The 24,274-nt window shown below is 42.1% G+C and overlaps 1 protein-coding gene across 9 annotated transcripts in view; it reads left to right on the top strand.

The window, feature by feature from the left end:
• LOC139477840 (multiple epidermal growth factor-like domains protein 6) overlaps positions 1–24,274 on the top strand; it is a 78,539-nt gene that overhangs the window by 48,324 nt on the left and 5,941 nt on the right. For 6 of the 9 annotated variants that reach the window (XM_071260265.1, XM_071260267.1, XM_071260258.1 and 3 more), the window contains 7 exons: positions 293–307; positions 3,910–4,167; positions 5,342–5,596; positions 7,916–8,044; positions 8,994–9,119; positions 10,453–10,587; positions 21,215–21,249. In XM_071260265.1, coding sequence (XP_071116366.1) covers positions 293–307; positions 3,910–4,167; positions 5,342–5,596; positions 7,916–8,044; positions 8,994–9,119; positions 10,453–10,587; positions 21,215–21,249 — 953 coding nt within the window. The remainder of the gene's footprint in view (positions 1–292; positions 308–3,909; positions 4,168–5,341; positions 5,597–7,915; positions 8,045–8,993; positions 9,120–10,452; positions 10,588–21,214; positions 21,250–24,274) is intronic. The other 3 variants (XM_071260266.1, XM_071260263.1, XM_071260264.1) reach the window with 2 other exon arrangements.

The following is a 24,274-nucleotide window of genomic DNA, read 5'->3' as shown; positions in this document are numbered from 1 at the left end:
AGTATCTTCTTGGTCTAAGCTAGTTGCCGACCATGTAGTATCTTCTTGGTCTAAGCTAGTTGTGGACCATGTAGTATCTTCTTGGTCTAAGCTAGTTGTGGACCATGTAGTATCTTCTTGGTCTAAGCTAGTTGCCGACCATGTAGTATCTTCTTGGTCTAAGCTAGTTGTCTACCATGTAGTATGTTCTTGGTCTAAGCTAGTTGTTGACCATGTAGTATCTTCTTGGTCTAAGCTAGTTGCCGACCATGTAGTATCTTCTTGGTCTAAGCTTGTTATTTCCTCCTGTAAGCCTCCTGGACACTGGGTATGTATGGAGCAGTGCTGTTGTATATTGTCACACCATATAACAGTATTGTTGTCAAATGTTTTATTTTTATGTGGTCATTACTGCCCCATATATCACATATATCACCCATATATTCTTCCGTCCAGTTTGTCCTATTAAATAACACCAGTTTATCAGCCTGTATAGACCACAGCAGATACAAGGACTGAATTTTATAAAACTGAACTTCTCTGAAACAAGAATTAATCAAGATTAGGGACTGGTTCAAAATTTTGATGTCAGAAACAAATCTTAATTCCTTTAGTATAAGGGTAGGAGGGTTAATGGCTCTGCCAGGTTTCCTTCCAACAAAATCAATTTTTCTCCCTGTTTTAAATGGAAACTAGCTTTAAAGCAAAAAACTCTGATCCTAAGAGAATAATCAGTTAATTCCGCCCTCAAGCTCTTAGCACCACTGGTAATGTAAACCATAATGCAGTAGGGTGCGCCGGCATATGTTGTTAGGAGTTGTTAAAAAATATGTCTTCATGACAGTGTGTTTTTGAGTATTACAAGGAATTCAACATTTTTCAGAATTAAGGTTGTTTTTATTGGGTTAGGATGGGGGTATGTCTCAAAAGCTTAAGGAAATATTTTTTTTATCCCACATTGAAATTTTGAACTGGTCCCTTAATGAAAACAAGGAGAAATCATAATCACTTGAAATAATTGGAATTATTTCCTACAATTCAAATAACCATAGATCTATTAAAATGTCAATTAAAAATATATCAACACCAGAGAATAACTGCCGAAACAGATTCCATTTGGCAAAAAAGGTTAAATAGTGGTAAAATTTATATGACTGGATCTCTTAAAGTCATTGGTGACTCCAGGTATTCGCAAAGAGAGTATGCATGTCTTGCCTTACGGTAACACCTGCCGTCATGTTGTAAAGTGGAATATACAAGTCAGAGGCTGCCTGAAGAGGAATATAAGCCCTGAACATGCATGCCGTTTACAGTGATGAGTTTCTGTTACCTATATATATGTACATATAACCTGTGACACGTGGTATTATGTGATGTGCATAATCTGTTGTTTGTTTATGCATGATTTTATGATTGTTTCTCAATATGAATATTGTTAATATCACATGACTAAAAGTTTATGGTCAATAAGAAGTTGTTTGTTTGTTGTTGTTTTTTTGTCAATAAGAAGTTTGGATGTATCTATGAGCGTAGTCTGTCATACATATCCTGAAACAAATATATCCAATACAGCCCATGCAAGTCTATAATAGTGGGCAAGTCTAGATTAATGCAGTACAGTTCTGAAAATGAAGAAAGTCACTCTGATGATGTATAACACACGTGTATGATACTCACATTTTACACAAGGACCCATGATGTACTACACATGTATGCTATTCATATTTTACACAAGGACTGATGATGTACTACACACATGTATGCTATTCACATTTTACACAGGGACTGATAGTGTACACACATGTATGCTGTTCACATTTTACACAAGGACCCATGATGTACTACACACATGTATGCTATTCACATTTTACACAAGGACCCATGATGTACTACACACATCTATGCTATTCACATTTTACACAGGGACTGATAGTGTACACACATGTATGCTGTTCACATTTTACACAAGGACCCATGATGTACTACACACATGTATGCTATTCACATTTTACACAAGGACCCATGATGTACTACACACATCTATGCTATTCACATTTTACACAGGGACTGATAGTGTACACACATGTATGATATTCACATTTTACACAAGGACTGATGATGCACTACACACATGTATGCTATTCACATTTTACACAGGGACCGATGATGTACTTACTACACACATGTATGATATTCACATGTATGCTATTCACATTTTACACAGGGACTGATAGTGTACACACATGAATGCTGTTCACATTTTACACAAGGACCCATGATGTACTACACACATGTATGCTATTCACATTTTACACAAGGACCCATGATGTACTACACACATGTATGCTATTCACATTTTACACAGGGACTGATAGTGTACACACATGTATGCTGTTCACATTTTACACAAGGACCCATGATGTACTACACACATGTATGCTATTCACATTTTACACAAGGACCCATGATGTACTACACACATCTATGCTATTCACATTTTACACAGGGACTGATAGTGTACACACATGTATGCTATTCACATTTTACACAGGGACCGATGATGTACTTACTACACACATGTATGATATTCACATGTATGCTATTCACATTTTACACAGGGACTGATAGTGTACACACATGTATGCTATTCACATTTTACACAAGGACCCATGATGTACTACACACATGTATGCTATTCACATGTTACACAAGGACCCATGATGTACTACACACATGTATGCTATTCACATTTTTTTCACAGGGACTGATAGTGTACACACATGTATGCTATTCACATTTTACACAAGGACCCATGATGTACTACACACATGTATGCTATTCACATTTTACACAAGGACCCATGATGTACTACACACATCTATGCTATTCACATTTTACACAGGGACTGATAGTGTACACACATGTATGATATTCACATTTTACACAAGGACTGATGATGCACTACACACATGTATGCTATTCACATTTTACACAGGGACCCATGATGTACTTACTACACACATGTATGATATTCACATGTATGATATTCACATTTTACACATGGACTGATAGTGTACACACATGTATGATATTCACATTTTACACAGGGACCGATGATGTACTACACACATGTATGATATTCACATGTATGATATTCACATTTTACACAGGGACCGATGATGTACTACACACATGTATGATTTTCACATTTTACACAAGGACTGATGATGTACTACACACATGTATACTATTCACATTTTACACAGGGACCGATGATGTACTACACACATGTATGATATTCACATTTTACACAAGGACTGATGATGTACTACACACATGTATACTATTCACATTTTACACAAGGACTGATGATGTACTACACACATGTATGATATTCACATTTTACACAAGGACTGATGATATACTACACACATGTATGATATTCACATTTTACACAAGGACTGATGATGTACTACACACATGTATGCTGTTCACATTTTACACAAGGACTGATGATGTACTATGCACATGTATGATATTCACATTTTACACAAGGACTGATGAAGTACTACACACATGTATGATATCCACATTTTACACAATGACTGATGATGTACTACACACATGTATGATATCCACATTTTACACAATGACTGATGATGTACTACACACATGTATGATATTCACATTTTACACAAGGACTGATGATGTACTACACACATGTATAATATCCACATTTTACACAAGGACGTACTACACACATGTAGGATATTCACATGTTTGCTATTCACATGTTTGCTATTTACATTTTACACAAGGACTGATGATGTATTTCACACATTTGCAAGACAGGTGCGACATTCCTATGCAAGATTCTAATTCAACCTATATGCCTTTCGCGCAATACTGATGGCTAAGGGAACATTTCAGGTTGCGGTGATGGAAAGTTCGGCCCCAACTGCGGACAGATGTGTCAGTGTGTGAATGGCGGCGTGTGCAACAATGCAACCGGGGAGTGCACGTGCAGGGCTGGCTACATCGGGTCTACATGTGAAAAGCGCTGCCCTGAGAACAGATACGGCCACAAGTGTTCCAAGATCTGTCGCTGCCAGAACGGAGCCCGCTGCAACGAGAAATCTGGGAAGTGCAAATGTCCACCGGGATATAGAGGAGAACTGTGCCAGGAAGGTGGGTTGTGTTCAGATGTAAATAGCTGGCAACTTGGTTGGTTGGTTGGTTTGTTGTTTTAGGCTGCTCTCAGCAATTTTCCAGCTATATGACGGCAGTCTGTAAAATAATCAAGTCTGGACCAGACAATCCAGTGATTAATATCATGAGTCGCCTTTTACGGCAAGCATGGGTTGCTGAAGACCTATTCTACCCCGGAATCTTCACAGCTGGCAAATACGTACAATTGCAGATGCAGTTTTTGTCCCTCCGTCGGGGATGTGGCAATCTTAGTGTCCGTCCGGCTCTCTGTCCCTCACCAGTCCAATTTCCGTTTCTGGAGCGAAACTCCCAAACCATTAGATATTTCTTGTTGATACTTGGTATATAGATCAGTCCAGTGAGGAACTGAGCCTTTTGATGATTTGGAATTTTTAATCTTTTTAATTTGATTGTTTTCGTGACTTTTCATGATGAAAACAAGTTGTTTTCCGTTTCTAGAGCAGAACTCTAATTCTGTTAAATATTTTTTGTTGAAACTTGCTTTATAGATCAGTATAGAGGGGAACTGGTGCTTTTTGAGGGTTTCTTTTTTTTTTTCTTTTCCATGACATGAGTGTAGTGCTCGTTTCCACACAAGAACTTCAAAACTGTTGTATGTCTTTTTGTATGTTAGGGAGGGAGGGTATTCTGGGGGTGGGGGATGGTGGGAGAGAGGGTATTAAGGGTGTGGGGGATGGTGGGAGAGAGGTTATTAAGGGTGTGGGGGATGCACGGTAGGAGGGAGGGTTTTCAGGGGCTGAGGATGATGTGAAGCAGGATAGAGCTGGAGATGGTGGGAGAGAGGGTATGAAGGGGGTGGGGGATGGTGGGAGAGAGGTTATTAAGGGGGTGGGGGATGGTGGGAGGGTGTGTTTTCAGGGGGTGTGCTGGAGGGAGGGAGTGTTTTTTTACGGGTGTGGGGATTGCATGAGGGTGGGTATTCAAGGAGTGTGGGTCATGGGAGGAAGGGTTTTCAGAGGGGTCGGATGTGGGAGGGAGGGTTTTCAAGGGGTGAGGATGGTGGGAGTTGTTTTTTTAGATAGTTGTGATGGTGGAAGAGAGGATTTTCAGGGGATGAGGATGGTGGGAGGGACTGCTTTCAGGGAATGGGGATGGTGGAGTAGTCGTAAACCATGCCGTTGCTGTGTTTCAGCCTGCACATACGGCACGTACGGTGACGGCTGCTCGATGAAGTGCAACTGCATCCACGGCCTCTGCAACCACCGGACAGGAGATTGTCGATGTGACCTGGGCTGGATGGGCCCGAAGTGCAATGACCAGTGTTTAAGTGGACGGTTCGGCCCCAACTGTAACCACACCTGCACGTGTCAGAACGGGGCGGCCTGCGACCCCGTCACCGGATGCTGTCATTGTGTCGATGGCTACTATGGGCAAAACTGTGACCTGGGTAAGACCTGGAGGCCTCCTTCCTAATTGCTGAGAAAATTAATAGTAATATGACTGAGAAATATTATATATTCATGGAAATAGTGTGTTCCGGTAATTAAATAAGGTATTTACAAGGTTAAAGGTTCATTTCCAATTAAAACATTTTTTATACTTTCAAATCAATATTGTTGATGTACTACTCCTCTACTACAATGCTGTGAAACAGTGAATGGGGAACAGTGAATGGGCCATCATCCCACATTCAACTGTTGCGTGAAGTCACATGATGACCCAAGCTGTTTAGACATTATCTTTGAAAAATTTCAGAATGTGTCTCTCTGACTCTTTATCTCCCTGTGTCTCACCTTGTCTCTCTTTGTGTCATGTGTGGCTTGTGTCTATCCGGATCTCTGTCTCTCCCTCTGTCCCCCCTGTGTCTTCCTCTATCTCTCCCTGTCTCTCCCTGTGTCGATCCCTCTGTCTCACCATGTCTCTCTTTGTGTCTCACCATGTCTCTCTTTGTGTCTCTCTTTGTGTTTCACTATGTCTCTCTTTGTGTTTCACCATGTCTCTCTTTGTGTCTCACCATGTCTCTCTTTGTGTCTCTCTTTGTGTTTCACCATGTCTCTCTTTGTGTCTCACCTTGTCTATCTTTGTGTCATGTGTGGCTTGTGTCTATCCGGATCTGTCTCTCCCTCTGTACCCCCCTGTGTCTTCCTCTATCTCTCCCTGTGTCTCCCTGTGTCGATCCCTCTGTCTCACCATGTCTCTCTGTGTGTCTCACCATGTCTCTCTGTGTGTCTCACCATGTCTCTCTTTGTGTCTCACCATGTCTCTCTTTGTGTCTCACCATGTCTCTCTTTGTGTCTCACCTTGTGTCACGTGTGGCTTGTGTCTATCCGGATCTCTGTCTCTCCCTCTGTCCCCCCTGTGTCTTCCTCTATCTCTTCCTGTGTCTCCCTGTGTCGATCCCTCTGTCTCACCATGTCTCTCTTCGTGTCTCACCTTGTCTCTCTTTGTGTCTCGCCATGTCTCTCTTTGTGTCATATGTGGCTTGTGTCTATCTGGATCTCTGTCTCTCCCTCTGTCCCCCCTGTGTCTTCCTCTATCTCTCCCTGTGTCTCCCTGTGTCGATCCCTCTGTCTCACCATGTCTCTCTTTGTGTCTCACCTTGTCTCTCTTTGTGTCTCACCTTGTCTCTTTTTGTGTCATGTGTGGCTTGTGTCTATCCGGATCTCTGTCTCTCCCACTGTCCCCCTGTGTCTTCCTCTATCTCTCCCTGTGTCTCCCTGTGTCGATCCCTCTGTCTCACCATGTCTCTCTTTGTGTCTCACCTTGTCTCTCTTTGTGTCTCACCTTGTCTCTTTTTGTGTCATGTGTGGCTTGTGTCTATCCGGATCTCTGTCTCTCCCACTGTCCCCCTGTGTCTTCCTCTATCTCTCCCTGTGTCGATCCATCCCTCTGTCTCACCATGTCTCTCTTTGTGTCTCACCTTGTCTCTCTTTGTGTCATGTGTGGCTTGTGTCTATCCGGATCTCTGTCTCTCCCACTGTCCCCCTGTGTCTTCCTCTATCTCTCCCAGTGTCGATCCATCCCTCTGTCTCACCTTGTCTCTCTTTGTGTCATGTGTGGCTTGTGTCTATCTGGATCTCTGGGTGTCACTGTCTTGTGTATATCTTCTTTTGTCTTTCTATGTCTCTGTCACATTGTGTGTCTCACTTTGTCTCACCTCGACTCATTTATGGCTTGTTGTGTTTCCCTGTGTCTCGCCATGTCTCATGTATGTCTGTTTGTGTCTCGCTGTGTCTCTCTTGGTATCTATCTCTGTATCTTGCTGCGTCTCACCATGTCCCATGTATGTCTTGTGTCTCTCTGTGTGTCACTATATCTCACCATGTCTTGTGTATGTCTTGTGTCTCTCTGTGTGTCACTATATCTGACCATGTCTTGTGTATGTCTTGTGTCTCTCTGTGTCTCACTATATCTCACCATGTCTTGTGTATGTCTTGTGTCTCTCTGTGTGTCACTATATCTCACCATGTCTTGTGTATGTCTTGTGTCTCTGTGTGTCTCATTATATCTCACCATATCTTGTGTATGTCTTGTGTCTCTCTGTGTGTCACTATATCTCACCATGTCTTGTGTATGTCTTGTGTCTCTGTGTGTCTCATTATATCTCACCATATCTTGTGTATGTCTTGTGTCTCTCTGTGTCTCACTATATCTCACCATGTCCCATGTATGTCTTGCTGTCTCTCTGTATCTCACCATGTCCCATGTATGTCTTGTGTCTCTCTGTATCTCTCCTTGTCTCACCATGTCTTGTGTATGTCTCCAGCTTGTCCAAGTGGAACTCACGGCCCCTACTGCAGTGACCGATGTGACTGTGTCAACGGCGCCAAGTGCAGCCCCACCAGCGGCCAGTGTAAATGTCTGCCAGGCTACACAGGCGATAGCTGTGAACTCAGTAAGTTGTCCTCCAATCACCTCAGGGGCGGTCGGGTAGCCTAGTGGTTAAAGCATTCACTCGTCACGCCAAAGACCTGGGTTCAGTTCCCTAAATGGGTACAATGTGTGAGGCCCATTTCTGATGTCCCCCGCCGTGATATTGCTGGAATATTGCTAAAAGCGGCGTAAAACCATACTCACATTTATCACCTCATCAGTTCAATTTTCCCGCCATTTTGCCTTTTACACCCAGTAGAATCTGTTTTGGAGGATAATCAAGACTGGTTATTCTCTGTCATTGATGCTTTATTTTTCCAAATCAAGGATGGCATATATCAAATCTGAAACTATATATATATATAGAGAGAGAATGTCTAGTGACCATGACTTTGCTGACAGTCTCTGCAATTTTTGTAAAGAAGACTTAGATGATGAATATCATGCACTATTTACAGCTTATACAAACTTAAGGTCAATATATTTGCTCCTGTATAATTATGAATATCCTACCCTGCACAAGTTTGCTTCATTACTCACAAGAAATGACGAAAGCATTTTATTTCAGCTAGCTCTTTATCTCGAAAAAAGGTTTAAACTATGAAATTCCAAAGCCAATATTAACCGAAGCTCTCTGACACAATGTGCCTAATATTATCCAATCATCCGTACTATTGGCCTATACGGGATAAATTATGTTCAAATCTGCAATTGGATTTGATGTCCACAGTGAAGCATCAACTGTCTCTTAACTTACAGGGGCGGTCGGGTAGCCTAGTGGTTAAAGCGTTCGCTCGTCACGCCGAAGACCCGGGTTCGATTCCCAACATGGGTACAATGTGTGAAGCCCATTTCTGGTGTCCCCCGATGTGATATTGCTGGAATATTGCTAAAAACGGCACAAAACCATACTCATTCACTCCCTCTTAACTTACAGTATTCCTCTTTACTAAAGCTGTCTGTGTTTGCAGCGTGTCCTCATGGCAAGTTTGGGCTCCGATGTCGTGAAGAGTGCAACTGTGGTGCGGCCGAGTGTGACCATGTGACTGGGGAGTGCCTCTGTCCGCCCGGCGTGACTGGTCCTCAGTGCCAGGAAGGTATGTCGCTTCTCTTCACTTACTGCTCTTGTGTCATCTTCCCAAAGCAAGGGAGTTAGCTGACTATAAAAGTCCATCTTCCCGAGGCAAGTGAGTTAACTGACTACAAAAGTCCAGTTTCAACCCTTGCCGAACTAGGCTGGTATTAAGGAGTTACGTTATTTGGCTGGATTAACGAGTCTACCGGTATGCATAGTCCAATCAAAATCGGGCTCCGAAATCGAAATCCGGTTCATAAATTGTCATGCAGATTTCGGTCGATTGCTGGATTTGCAAAGCATGTGCACTGCTAACTCGTTGTCAACAGATATTTTCTAAATCTTTTCATGTTTTTAATCAAGGTGCACACGTGATTTGATGCATTTTGCGATGTAAGACTCGTTTTATCACAATATATAGATCTTGATTATCAATCAGATCATCTTGACCGGGCGAGCCGTTTTGTTTGAAGCAAATGCAAGTGATACGAGAGGTGGAATCTGATTGGTCCATAGGAGATGCATAGAAGGGACATAACTCGTAATAGCCACTGATGGAGCTAGGATTGAGCCTGAAAATTCCAGCCTAGTTCGCCATGTAAAACCTTTGTTCTTACAGGTTTTACTAGATCTCCTTTCACTGTTACATGCTGCTCTGACCCGTGAAGATTCCGGAGTAGAATAGGTCTTCAGCAACCCATGTTTGCCGTTAAAGGCGACTAACGGGATCGGGTGGTCAGGCTTGCTTACTTGGTTGATGCATGTCATCGATCCCAATTGCCTGGATCGATACTCATGATATTAATCACTTGATTGCCTGGTCCAGACTCGATTATTTTCAGACCGCCGTCATATAGCTTGAATATTGCTGAGTGCGGCGTTAAACAACATGCTGCGCTTGTGTGGGAGGGATGGTGGGAAACCTTCTAGTAAAAGCATTCACTCGTCACATGGAAGGCCGGGGTTCAAATTCCCAACATGAGCACAATATATGTGACCCACCAGGGGAAAAGTGACCTAACGGGTGCTAAGATACAATTGCGCTGCGTCATAAAGACGTTTGACGTCAACTAATTTCAGCCTGAAGAAAGCCATGTGTGATGTCATGTAGCTCTGTAATAAATATAAATTGAAGCTTGTGAATTGTATTTTTGTGTTCCGAAGATGCTTTAGTTTTTTAATATGATGGAAAGTCAAAATGTGAATTTTCACCCATAAGGTCCCGTATCTCATGGTTGGTCACACAAGAAGCCTATTTTCTGGTGTTACCTGCCATGATATTACTGTAATAAACAGCATCAAGCCTAATTCACTCACTCACTCACTCTCTTACATGTGGATGTGTTTTGCTTCAGCCTGCACACGAGGGAAGTACGGGCCGAACTGTGAATACTTCTGCGACTGCAAAAATAAGGGCATCTGTGATCTGTTGACGGGGGCATGTGACTGCCTGGAGGGCTTGACCGGGCCGCGCTGTGACATAGCATTAAGTAAGACAAGCCCAGCCTATGGCGATAGTGTCAGAACTGCTGTGGAATTTAACAATATTTACATCCTAATAATGCTTTTATTACCAATACTACTTTCCTGAGAACTACTTTTCTAACATCTGTGTGATGGTGCATTTTCCACTCCTGTGTGTGCCCTCATGCCGCACTGTAGTTAGACTCATCTGCCCATCACGATCATCACCATCATCGCCATCATCATGGTAATCATCGCCATCATACATGTCACATATCAAGTCATTTCTTTGGTCAGAGGTCGCAAGGGAATAACTTTTGTCTTGTGGCAGATTTAAGTCCCTTTGCCTTGTGGCAGAAATGAAACCTTTTGTTTTTTCTTTGTCATAGGTCAGAAGTGACAATATCTTCCATATGTCAGAAGCGACAATATATCCCATAGGTCAGAAGCGACAATATATCCCATAGGTCAGAAGTGACAATATCTAACATGGGTCAGAAGTGACAATATCTCCCATAGGTCAAAAGTGACAATATCTCCCATAGGTCAGAAGTGATAATATCTCCCATAGGTCAGATATGACAATATCTCCCATAGGTCAAGAGTGACAATATCTCCCATAGGTCAGAAATGACAATATCTCCCATAGGTAAATAGAGACAATATCTCCCATAGGTCAAAAGTGACAATATCTCCCATAGGTCATGAACACAATATGCGTCATTCTGACATACATTCTACTCCCAAAAAGTTAAAGACCACCTGATTCATTACTATAATTATGTGTCATGCCATGTCATGCCATGTCATGTCATGTCATGTCATGACATGACATCAAAGATTAACTATAGTTGTATGAAAGAATCAAGTTGTCCTTAGCTTTGTGGGGAGTAGTACATATATCAAAAGTAGGTCGCTTTGTCATATGTCAGAAGTAAAGAACGGCATAACATGACAGGTCACAGGTATATGTCCAGTAACACGAAGACCCTGTTGATTGTCAGGGATCGGGTTAGGGCACGCCGTTATATTGCTGGAATATTGCTAAAAGCGGCATAAAACCATCCTCACTCACTCACTGTTGATTGTCACGAGCTGGTGTTCCTCTCAGTCGTAGGTGCGAGATGATTATGGGTGTTGAGCACTACAACAGGATGGAAATACACCAACTATGCAAGACTTTTCAAGACAGAAAGACTGGAAATGCTCACGTTTAAAGACGATGTAATATATTCAGAAATCTTTGTATATTGTATATAGTTGTAGGATTGTAGTTCAATGAGTGTGATTAGATTGGACACAGCTGATTCGATGTTAATTTGGAATCGTTTCATCCTCTTGCGGACTAAAACATATTAGTTAAAACTTAATATTTCTTTAGGATAACAACAGGTAAACAGGTTAAACCTAAAATCTTTGTAATGTAAGAAAAGGAAACAGGCCTAAACTCAGTAATTACCATATTCGACGTAATAAGCGCTCCGGGTGCTCTCAAAATTAGGAATAGGGGGCTCTTATTCGAATATTATTTTGGTGAAAAAAAAAGCGTTGAAAGCTAAATTTCGCGGTTTATGCTGACATCCTGAAATGTTTATGTACGACAGATATATTTTTCCAGAATTACATTCCCCATAATTAAGGGTGCATATAACACACGAGTGTGTATTATACGCGAATAAATAAGTCTTGTGTACATTGATCAATTGGAAGGGGTGCGAATTGGGATTGCTCACTAGCCAATATAATAGCAAATATTGCCGTGGGCGCTTATTAGAGCGGGGCGCTTATTATGTCAAATACGGTAGGTTATTTTGGAAGTGTAAATATAATCACTGATATTCTATCAGTCCTGAGATTATACACATGGCAGTCTTTCAATCTCTGCAATTGTAATGCAAGGTTGTCTTCTGTCATTACAGCACAAATAATAAATTTGGAGTGAACTCATGTCAATTGAATCATTATGCAACGAAAAACATTTTTTGAAAATATGATTAGTATATGAACCCTATGGTTTTTGAGAGACATTTTTTCATATTGTTTTCAAAAACCGTATGGGTCATTTGTTGAAATTTGTGGTGTGTATTAGCAGTTTTGATTTACTCGGTGATGTGATGATAGACTCACACAGACACTACTTTCCTGGCAATAAAAAATTTTGGAAAATGAATACAGAATTAACCCTATGAAGAACAGGTTTAAGTGATGTGCTCCCACCACTACCAATGTCTTAAAGTCTCAAACAACATCGATAGCGATGGCTCAGCACTGTGGTATAACAGAGACCGTATAATAGATATCATATGGTCTCTGGGTATAACAGCAGGTGCCATCATCACAGATGTTAGGCGTTATGAGCCTATATACCCAGTTCTAGTTACTGTATAATGGACAAGGACTGCACATTCAGAGTCATGAAACGTCATTGTTTTGGACAAAATACCCAGTTATTTGATAATTTAGCACTGGTAAGAAGACTTTCCCATCTTCCCAAGTCTGACCCGGAATCTCTTTGTCTGTGTGTCTTCTGGCAACGCACACAGCCACATTGCTTCGATGTTCCATGATAATTAATAAAGTAATGTCCTCCATTTCATCTGGCAGATTAACACGGTGTGATTGCATGATCCATGACCAGTCATATTTCATTTGTATTCTCATGTCATCATGTCCTATCAATCATGCTCAATCTTCAGCATTCGAGGATTACCTCCCCTTACTTTCCAACAATTTTGAATTACCTCCCTTCTGGTTAAAGTCAACACCCACCTGCTTCCCATCCATTTGGAAGTCACCACCCCAATTGTTTTCAAGCATTTGGAAGTCACTGCCTCATTCTTTTCAAGCATTCTGAAGACATTACACCATTCTTTTCAAGCATTTTGAAGACACTACACCATTCTTTTCAAGCATTTTGAAGTCACTATCTCATTCTTTTCAAGCATTTTGAAGTCACCGCCCCATTCTTTTCAAGCATTTTAAGGTCACTGCCCTTATTCTTTTCCAGCATTTTGAAATATCCTTCACTTATTTTCAAGCATTTTGAAATAGCATCTTTTTTATATTTCAAGCCTTTTGAGACTAATATCTTCTTCCTCTTCAAGCTTTTTATCAATATCTCCTCTTGTTTCTAAGCATTGTGGGAGTTCCTGGTTATGTTGATCAGGTTCATGAATTGTGGAAGAATGCCACTTGACTGGCAGCGTTTGACCTCTCACGCTTGTTTTAACACATTTTGCTTTACTTTTCGTCTGGATTCCCACATGAGGAGAACTGCCTCTAGTGTCCACTCTAGATAATAGTACTAAGGTGACTACTAACTATATCCTACTCTGGTCAAATACGGGTACATCATTTCCATGGAACATTTAAATCAAATTTCAAAAAATATTCTTTTTACATTTAAAATTAAGTGAACACAGTTCTGTGTAAAAAATATACTGTTTTATGAAACTATTGTGTTTAATACATTTGTTTTTCTGAAGCAGTTGTGTTTACCACTATTAGATACTTTTCAACTAGTATTGTTTCATGTGTGAGAACCATTTTTGGGAAATTGTAAATTTAGATTATAATGACATTTGCTGATTAGGGCAGTACCAATCTGTGAATGAATTTATTTTATGTGTTTTATTATTCTTTGATGAAGTCAGTTTTGATTTTCTGCTTCAAGTTCCATTGGAGAGTAGCAACCAGTATTTGACCTCAGAGTTATTGTTACATACTATTACCCTCATCACTAGTTATGTAATGTCTTCCATTGCACTGCAGATGTACATTGTCAAAGTTTTTCTCGCTATCATTATGCTCCTTTCATATGAAGAAAGTTAAGTTTGAAGGGCAATAATATATAGAGTTAGTTGTATGGATAATGTCTGAATAGGTGTAGTATATAAAACTAGTTGTAGGGATAATGTCTGAATAGGTGTAGTATATAGAGCTAGTTGTGGGGAACATGCATAATGGGCAGCAGATCATTGAGTTAGTTGTGAGGGCAGAGCAAGAATTAACATGGGGAATACTAAAGCGAAATATTTTCTAAATTATTATTATAAATTCTGTTATTTTTTCTGAGGCAAATGTCTTGTAAATGTGTTATGTGTCAACTCGGTCCTGTGTTTGTAGTTTTATGTAGATATTATTTTCGAGAGATACAAAGAAAACTTGTCTGTAGTCTCATTCCCCTGCTTTCTGTCATAAGTTGCGTTGTTTGAATCATTGATCATCTTGTGTACCAGTAATGATACAGATACACCTGACAGACAGTCTGTCAGACAGTCAGTCTGCCAATCTGTCAGTCTGTTTATCAGTATGTTAGTCAGTCAGACAGTCTGTCTGTTTATCATCCCGACACAACGACTGACATTTCCAAAAACAGTTCCTGCATGTTTCCTTTGTATTATTTTCAGAGAGGAAAACGCTTTAAGCAAAGTGAGCTAAATCAGTTAAATAAAAAGACATTACTCCCACCAATCAAAAGCTTTGACAATGTATTGACCTTGAGTTGACCTTGTGCTGGCTGTTGCACTCTCTTTGGTTTGCCACGTTCCGCTAACACGTTTCAGTTTCAGCCTCGGTTCCATTTGGCATGTGTTTTCTTGAAGGCCGGTGTAGCCGGGACTTGTTGTCTGTCTGGGTTATGTCTGTGTCTGTGTCTGCGTCTGTGTCTGCGTCCGTGTCTGTGTCTGTGATTACAATTATCGTAAACTACTGGTAAACGCAACGATGATGAGATCTGTGTGGTCTTTTCAATGAATATGATTGGGGAACACTCCAGTTTGTTTCTGGGATGTTTCTGTCACCTGCAACAATGCACACAAATACCACTCAGATATTTGATCCTGTGTTAGAGTTGGTCACTAGCGGCCTATTCTGGTCACTGTAGCAGGTGACTTACTAAATCGGGTGGGCAGGCTCGGTGACTTGGTTAAAGGCGTATCAACTATCCCGATGACATTCACAATATCAATCACTGGATTGATGGTCCAGACTTGATTATGTACAGGCCGCCATGATCATATAGCTGGATGAATGTGGCGTTAAACAATATACACATTCCACATATGCTATTCCGGCAAAGCCAAACTTCCTGTGAAAAGTATAGTATAACTGTGTCTCAGAGCGTCTTCTACATTCCTGTGTTTGTCACTAGGAAGTGGTTACTACATGGTTAAAAATAACACCGTTTTTTATGATAACAGTGTAGTCAACATTCAATTGATGAATAGAGTGTGTGAGTGTGTGAGTTGGGTTTAACGCCGCTTTTAACATTATTCCAGTTATATCACGGCGTGTCAGCTTAATGTGGGAGGAAAGCCCGAAGTGATGCAGGTCTCAGACGTTTACCACTTCGGTGAAACCCACAAGCACGGGTATGGTGCTGACAAACCTAGAAACATAATTGGGGCGAACCGGGATTCGAACCCACAATCATAGGTTTCTGGTGTGCCCAAGGGACGCAACTCTGCACAGTGAATCGCGGTGCCTTAGACGACTGGGCCACCCGTGCCCCATGATGAATAGAATAACAATGAAAAGAATTATAACACAAACTTGTGTTCATGAAGTAAATAACACAAATTCAAAAATTGTGTCTGTGATAGAAACAAAAAATCATTGGTAATCTGGACAGCGAACATGACAGCCAAGACATTTTCAACAAAAAGAGGATTTGATTGACATGTGAGTTTACACTGTCTGAACCATGATAATATCAGGGAGGGTAGTCCCATGCTAACACTCGGGGAAATGATGGGCTCCACAGGGAGTTAGAGTTAGAATTGCTAGGTCCCCATCAACTTCTGCTTGTGATAAGATGCATCTTGATGGATTAAGAGGTCAGGTTGATGACTTGTGTTACAGTACCCTGACAGGTTGGAGCAGTGCTCATAATATCAGTCACTGAATTGCCTGATCCAGATGGCCCATGAAGATCCGGGGTAGAATATCTCTTCCGCAACCCATGCTTGCCGTAAAAGGCAACTATGCTTGTCGTAAGAGGCGACTAACGGGATCAGGAGATCAGATTTGCTGACTTGGTTGATGCATGTCATCAATCCCATTTGTGTGGATCGATGCTCATGATGTCAATTGCTGGATTGTTTGGTCCAGACTCAATTATAAATTAAAGACCACTGTCATATAGTTGGAATATTGCTGAGTGCGGCGTTAAACAAACAAACAAACAAACAATCTGATCCAGACTTGATTGTTTTACCGACATGTACCCGCATGGAGCGGGAACATTGTTGGGTGAGGCGTAACATAACAAACACACAAGTAACTGATGGAGGAGACTAGCCTGTTTGGGCAGGATGTCAGACAATGTTTTACAGTTAATCTGACCACCTGTGTGGCCTAGTGGTGGAGCATCTGGCCGTAGAGTGGAAGGTCCAGGGTTGGACCCCTGGCCGCGTCCTAACAAAAGACTTGTGTGAAGATGGTGTGGGGTATTCATGTTAAACTGGTGTCTCAGTGGGCTAGCACTCTAAAATCAGCATCATTCCGCACTTGTTTAAGAGCACACACACACACTAACACTAACACTAACACTAACACATACGCACAGACACACACACTAACATGCACACATATACACAGACACAGACATACACTAACACACACACACTAACACTCTCTAGCACACACACTAACATACACACAAGCACACACACAAGCACAAACAATAACACATACACACTAACACTCTAACACATACACACTAACACACACAAGCACACACACTAACACTCTAACACATGCACACACACTAACACTTACACACACACTATCACACACACACTAACACTCTCTAACACACACACTAACACACACAAGCACACACACTAACACACACACACACACACACACACACACACACACACACACTAACGCTAACACATTGTCCAGGTGGGGGCACTGTGGTTGTGTTGACATAGCTGTGTGAAGTGACAGTAGATTTATGTGTTATTCTGGAGTACAGGAAGCTATAAATCCCCCCTCGATCAGTATAGGAGATGTGAATAAATCCAGAATTTACAGCCTAGTAAGTTACTTATCTGGGTCAGTGAGTTTACAGCAGCCACCTCGTATTAATTCAACTTGAGCAGGGTGGGTTGATGACCTAGATTTCCTCCCCCACACTGAGACAGTAGACACTAGATTTCCTCCTCCACACTGAGACGGTAGACACTAGATTTCCTCCTCCATACTGAGACAGTAGACACTAGATTTTCCCCTCCACACTGAGACAGTAGACACTAGATTTCCCCCTCCACACTGAGACTGTAGACACTAGATTTCCTCCTCCACACTGAGACAGTATATTCTAGATTTCCTCCTCCATACTGAGAAAGTAGACACTAGATTTCCCCCTCCACACTGAGACAGCAGACACTAGATTTCCTCCTCCACACTGAGACAGTAGACACATTTCCTCCACCACACTGAGACAGTAGACACTAGATTTCCTCCTCCACACTGAGACAGTGGACACTAGATTTCCTCCTCCACACTGGGACAGTAGACACTAGATTGTCTCCTCCACACTGAGACAGTAGACTCTAGATTTCCTCCACCACACTGAGACAGTAGACACATTTCCTCCACCACACTGGGACAGTAGACACTAAATTTCCTCCTCCACACTGAGAAAGTAGACACTAGATTTCCTCCTCCACACTGGGACAGTAGACACTAGATTGTCTCCTCCACACTGAGACAGTAGGCACTAGATTTCCTCCTCCACACTGAGACAGTAGATTTCCTCCTCCACACTGGGACAGTAGACACTAGATTTCCTCCTCCACACTGAGATAGTAGACACTAGATTTCCTCCTCCATACTGAGACAGTAGACACTAGATTTTCCCCTCCACACTGAGACAGTAGACACTAGATTTCCCCCTCCACACTGAGACAGTAGACACTAGATTTCCTCCTCCACACTGAGACAGTATATTCTAGATTTCCTCCTCCATACTGCGAAAGTAGACACTAGATTTCCCCCTCCACACTGAGACAGCAGACACTAGATTTCCTCCTCCACACTGAGACAGTGGACACTAGATTTCCTCCTCCACACTGGGACAGTAGACACTAGATTGTCTCCTCCACACTGAGACAGTAGACTCTAGATTTCCTCCACCACACTGAGACAGTAGACACATTTCCTCCACCACACTGGGACAGTAGACACTAGATTTCCTCCTCCACACTGAGACAGTAGACACTAGATTTCCTCCTCCACACTGAGATAGTAGACACTAGATTTCCTCCTCCATACTGAGACAGTAGACACTAGATTTTCCCCTCCACACTGAGACAGTAGACACTAGATTTCCCCCTCCACACTGAGACAGTAGACACTAGATTTCCTCCTCCACACTGAGACAGTATATTCTAGATTTCCTCCTCCATACTGAGACAGTAGACACTAGATTTCCTCCTCCACACTGAGACAGTATATTCTAGATTTCCTCCTCCACACTGGGACAGTAGACACTAGATTGTCTCCTCCACACTGAGACAGTAGGCACTAGATTTCCTCCTCCACACTGAGACAGTAGATTTCCTCCTCCACACTGGGACAGTAGACACTAGATTTCCTCCTCCACACTGAAACAGTAGACACTAGATTTCCTCCTCCACACTGAGATAGTAGACACTAGATTTCCTCCTCCATACTGAGACAGTAGACACTAGATTTCCTCCTCCACACTGAGACAGTAGACACTAGATTTCCCCCTCCACACTGAGACAGTAGACACTAGATTTCCTCCTCCACACTGAGACAGTATATTCTAGATTTCCTCCTCCATACTGAGACAGTAGACACTAGATTTCCTCCTCCACACTGAGACAGTATCCACCACCTGGTTTACCAGGCTGTTCATGCCATCAACCACTGGTTCACCTGGATGTTCATTCTATCAACCACTGGTTCGCCTGGCTGTTTATTCTATCAACCACTGGTTCATTGGGTGTTCATGCTATCAACCACTGGTTCACATGGCTGTTCATGCTATCAATCACTGGATTTTTTGTTCATGGCATCACTCACTGGTTCACCTGGGTGTTCATGCTATCAACCACTGGTTCACATGGCTGTTCATGCTATCAATCACTGGATTTTTTGTTCATGGTATCATTCACTGGTTCGCCTGGGTGTTCATGCTATCAACCACTGGTTCACCTGTCTGGTCATGCTATCAAACACTTGTTTATCAGGCTGTTCATGCCATCAACCACTGGTTCTTCTGGATGTTCATGCTATCAACCACAGATTCACCTGGATGTTCATGCTATCAACCACTGGTTTGTCTGTTCATTCTGTCAACATGTTAACCTGGTTGATAATGTTCCCCGACACTGGTTTGTCTTGCTATCAAACACAATCAATAGTGGATGATTGGATAGCCTTGTGGTTGAAGAGCTGGTTAAGTCAATAAGTCAAAAAGAAGAACCTTGACAACAAATCACTGCAATACGATTTGTGATTGGATGAAGCGCTGGACTAAGTCACAGTGGCTCTTGACAGTGTTGTCCCTATGATACAAAGACACACACTGCACAGAAATTTAATTACGATTTTTGATGGCTGTGCATTGTTCGATGGCTGTGCATTAAATCAATACTGTAAGTTACTTTTTAAATTATGACACATGTGATGCCTTGTGTAGCATTTCTGTCTGTCAAAAATCTGACTAGGTAAACAAACCATCTGTTGAATTGAAATTTTATCGGTCTATGACCGTTGACTGACATCCATCAGGGATGAAGTCAATTTTTGTGCCCTCTGCTGTGATATGATGGGAATATTTGCTAAAAGTTGTCCCCAGACTCATTTGGTATATGTAACAGTCTACCCGAGAAGATCCAGGTGGAGAATAGGTCATCAGCAACCCATGCTTGCCATAAAAGGTGACTATGCTTGTCGTAAGCGGCGACAGACGGAATCGGGAGGTCAGGCTCACAGACTTGATTAATGCACGTCATCATATTCCAATTGCATAGATCAATGCTCAAGATGTCAATCACTGGATTGTCTGGTCCAGACTCGATCATTTACAGACCACCCTCATATAGCTGGAATATTGCTGAGTGTGGCGTTAAACTACAAACAACATCAGTGTAACAACGACACTTCTGTAACTTGTGAATACAAGAATTTATCAATGGAAGAAAAATTTGAGAAATACGTGTTCAATGTCTGTGTTTGTTCCGATACTGCATGACATAATTACTCCTCAGTTGAAGCATTGTTTGTTGAAGCTGTTACTGTTCGTGCAAGAGAGCATGCATAATTACTTGAATGTGAATATCACTTAATTAGTTATTATTTCAAGATTAGGCCTCACTGCATGATGGGAAATAATCTTTATGAAATGTGTCATAAATTATATTTAAATTATTAAAATAAAGTTGTGAATGGTAATCATTAAGAATTCAGAGCTGAGATCCAGTCAAACCTGTGATACTGTGTACAAGTTAGATCTACATATGATATTGAAATATATTAATTGATTTATTTACCAGTAACCATTCTGTTTATGGAATATTGTGTTTAATAAATGGAATATGCATGCCATTACTGGGTGAGATCAAATTGTAAAAACAAGGACTTTTAATTACATTTTTTCTTTCTTTCATTAAGTAGCGAGAAAAGCTTCGACAAATGAAACGATGTTCGTAAGTACTGCACTCAAGATATAAATACCCCAGCATGCAGCCTCTTTATAAACACGTCCCTCACGAAGGGACTTTAGTAAGGGAGATCGTGAAACTCAGGAAACTTTGCGATGTGAGATGATAAAAGCTAGAGGCTGTTCTGACATCCGGTATCAGACAACCAGAAGCAGTGTCATGATGGTGTGACTAGCTGCTCCATTCAGCAGTGTTAGTGATTTTGAGGAAGATGTTGTGCAGGGGAGATAACTGGTGATGTAGAGGAAGGTGCAGGGGAGCTAACTGGTGATGTAGAGGAAGGTGCAAGGGAGCTAACTGGTGTTGAAGAGTAAGATGCAGGGGAGCTAACTGGTGATGTAGAGGAAGGTGCAGGGGAGCTAACTGGTGATGTAGAGTAAGATGCACCGGAGATAACTGGTGGTGTAGAGTAAGATGCAGGGGGGATAACTGGTGGTATAGGGGAAGGTGCAGGGGAGCTAACTGGTGATGTAGAGGAAGGTGCAAGGGAGCTAACTGGTGTTGAAGAGTAAGATGCAGGGGAGCTAACTGGTGATGTAGAGGAAGGTGCAAGGGAGCTAACTGGTGTTGTAGAGTAAGATGCAGGGGGGATAACTGGTGGTGTAGGGGAAGGTGCAGGGGAGATAACTGGTTATGTAGAGGAGTGAGTGAGTGAGTGTGGTTTCAAGCTGCTTTTAGCAATATTCCAGCAATATCACAAGGGGGGACACCAGCAATTGGCTTCACACATTGTATTGATGTAGAGGAAATTCAAGGCGGGATGTATTCTCTAGATGAAAGGGGAGATAATTGGGGATGTATTCACTAGATGAAAGGGGAGATAATTGGGGATGTAGACACTAGATGAAAGGGGAGATAACTGGGGATGTAGACACTAGTAAGCTCCTCACAGCAATAGCCAATTTGCTAAGCCCTCTATAATACTGCTGCCACCAGTCACAGCTATTTTTTTAGCTGGATGACCTTCAACCATGCATGGAGTTATACTTGCAAGTGACGAACAAGTGATGACTTTTCTTCCCCCAGCTAAATTGTTGCTTTGTTTGTCAATTTGAAAATCAATTTCATTTCAACTATAATGTAATTAGTTTTGTGAGATTGTTCGTTGAAAGATGGGTTCTTTCCTGTTTGCACCAGATTGGCACCTGATTACCAGTTTGTTTAAGGTTTACCTCAGTCTTGTATGGCAGTGAACATTCAATGAACACATGTTCCCAAACAATAGAGCCACCTGGACACCTACAGGTGTTACAGATGTTAATTACTGCAGGTGTCTCAGTTGACAATTACTACGTGTGTAGCAGGTGCTAATTACTACAGGTTTTTCAGATGCAAATTACTACAGGCTTTACAGAAGAAGGGAATAGTTGTGTCATTGTGGGCATATGATAACAGTGTATATGTCATCCATATGTACCTGATCACATATATAACCTTAAGATACACTATTGTACCACACTGATACTGGACTAGACTGCAAGGGCTATTGGTTGGGACTCTAGTTCCCTTCTTCAGTGGAGATGGACTTGACTGCAAGGGCTATTGGTGAGATCTCTAGTGCCTGTCTCCAGTGTAGATGGACTTGACTGCAAGGGCTATTGGTGGGATCTCTAGTGCCTGTCTCCAGTGTAGATGGACTTGACTGCAAGGGCTATTGGTGGGATCTCTAGTTCCCTTCTTCCTTGGAGATGGACTTGACTGCAAGGGATATTGGTGGGATCTCTAGTTCCCTTCTTCAGTGCAGATGGACTTGACTGCAAGGGCTATTGGTGGGATCCCTAGTTCCCTTCTTCAGTGTAGATGGACTTGACTGCAAGGGCTATTGGTGGGATCTCTAGTGCCTGTCTCCAGTGTAGATGGACTTGACTGCAAGGGCTATTGGTGGGATCTCTAGTTCCCTTCTTCCTTGGAGATGGACTTGACTGCAAGGGATATTGGTGGGATCTCTAGTTCCCTTCTTCAGTGCAGATGGACTTGACTGCAAGGGCTATTGGTGGGATCTCTAGTTCCCTTCTTCAGTGTAGATGGACTTGACTGCAAGGGCTATTGGTGAGATCTCTAGTTCCCTTCTTCAGTGTAGATGAACTTGACTGCAAGGGTTATTGGTGGGATCTCTAGTTCCCTTCTTCAGTGTAGATGGACTTGACTGCAAGGGCTATTGGTGGGATCTCTAGTTCCCTTCTCAGTGTAGATGGACTTGACTGCAAGGGCTATTAGTGGGATCTCTAGTTCCCTTCTTCAGTGTAGATGAACTTGACTGCAAGGGTTATTGGTGGGATCTCTAGTTCCCTTCTTCAGTGTAGATGGACTTGACTGCAAGGGCTATTGGTGGGATCTCTAGTTCCCTTCTCAGTGTAGATGGACTTGACTGCAAGGGCTATTAGTGGGATCTCTAGTTCCCTTCTTCAGTGTAGATGAACTTGACTGCAAGGGCTATTGGTGAGACCTCTAGTTCCCTTCTTCAGTGTAGATGAACTTGACTGCAAGGGCTATTGGTGGGATCTCTAGTTCCCTTCTTCAGTGTAGATGAACTTGACTGCAAGGGCTATTGGTGAGATCTCTAGTTCCCTTCTTCAGTGTAGATGAACTTTGACTGCAGGGGCTATTGGTGGGATCTCTAGTTCCCTTCTTAAGTGTAGATGGACTTGACTGCAGGGGCTATTGGTGGGATCTCTAGTACCCTTCTTCAGTGTAGATGAACTTGACTGCAGGGGCTATTTGTGGGATCCCTAGTGCCTGTCTCCAGTGCAGTCAGTTTTCACTGAGATTTCAAGTACATTGTGAGAGTTGTGAGTAAAAAACACCTTGCTCAAGTATTAATTCTGTGGTCTAGGTCTGGATTTAGTACATTGAGGCTGGATCTGCATCTTGAGATACCCCTTCGTCTAGTCTTGGGGGCACGGAGTAATTGTAATGGCAAGGGATGTGGATATAAGGTGGGACTACATGAGGGTTGAATCCAGGTGTGGTGTAGGTCCAGATAGGGCTTTGTTGGACAGCTGCATCTGAT

The sequence above is a fragment of the Haliotis cracherodii genome, unplaced genomic scaffold (genome assembly GCF_022045235.1).
Source record: "Haliotis cracherodii isolate W230 unplaced genomic scaffold, xgHalCrac1.p SCAF_36, whole genome shotgun sequence".
Lineage (NCBI taxonomy): Eukaryota > Metazoa > Mollusca > Gastropoda > Lepetellida > Haliotidae > Haliotis > Haliotis cracherodii.
Note: the sequence above shows the minus strand (reverse complement) of the source record. Positions and strands in the feature narration are given on the sequence as shown.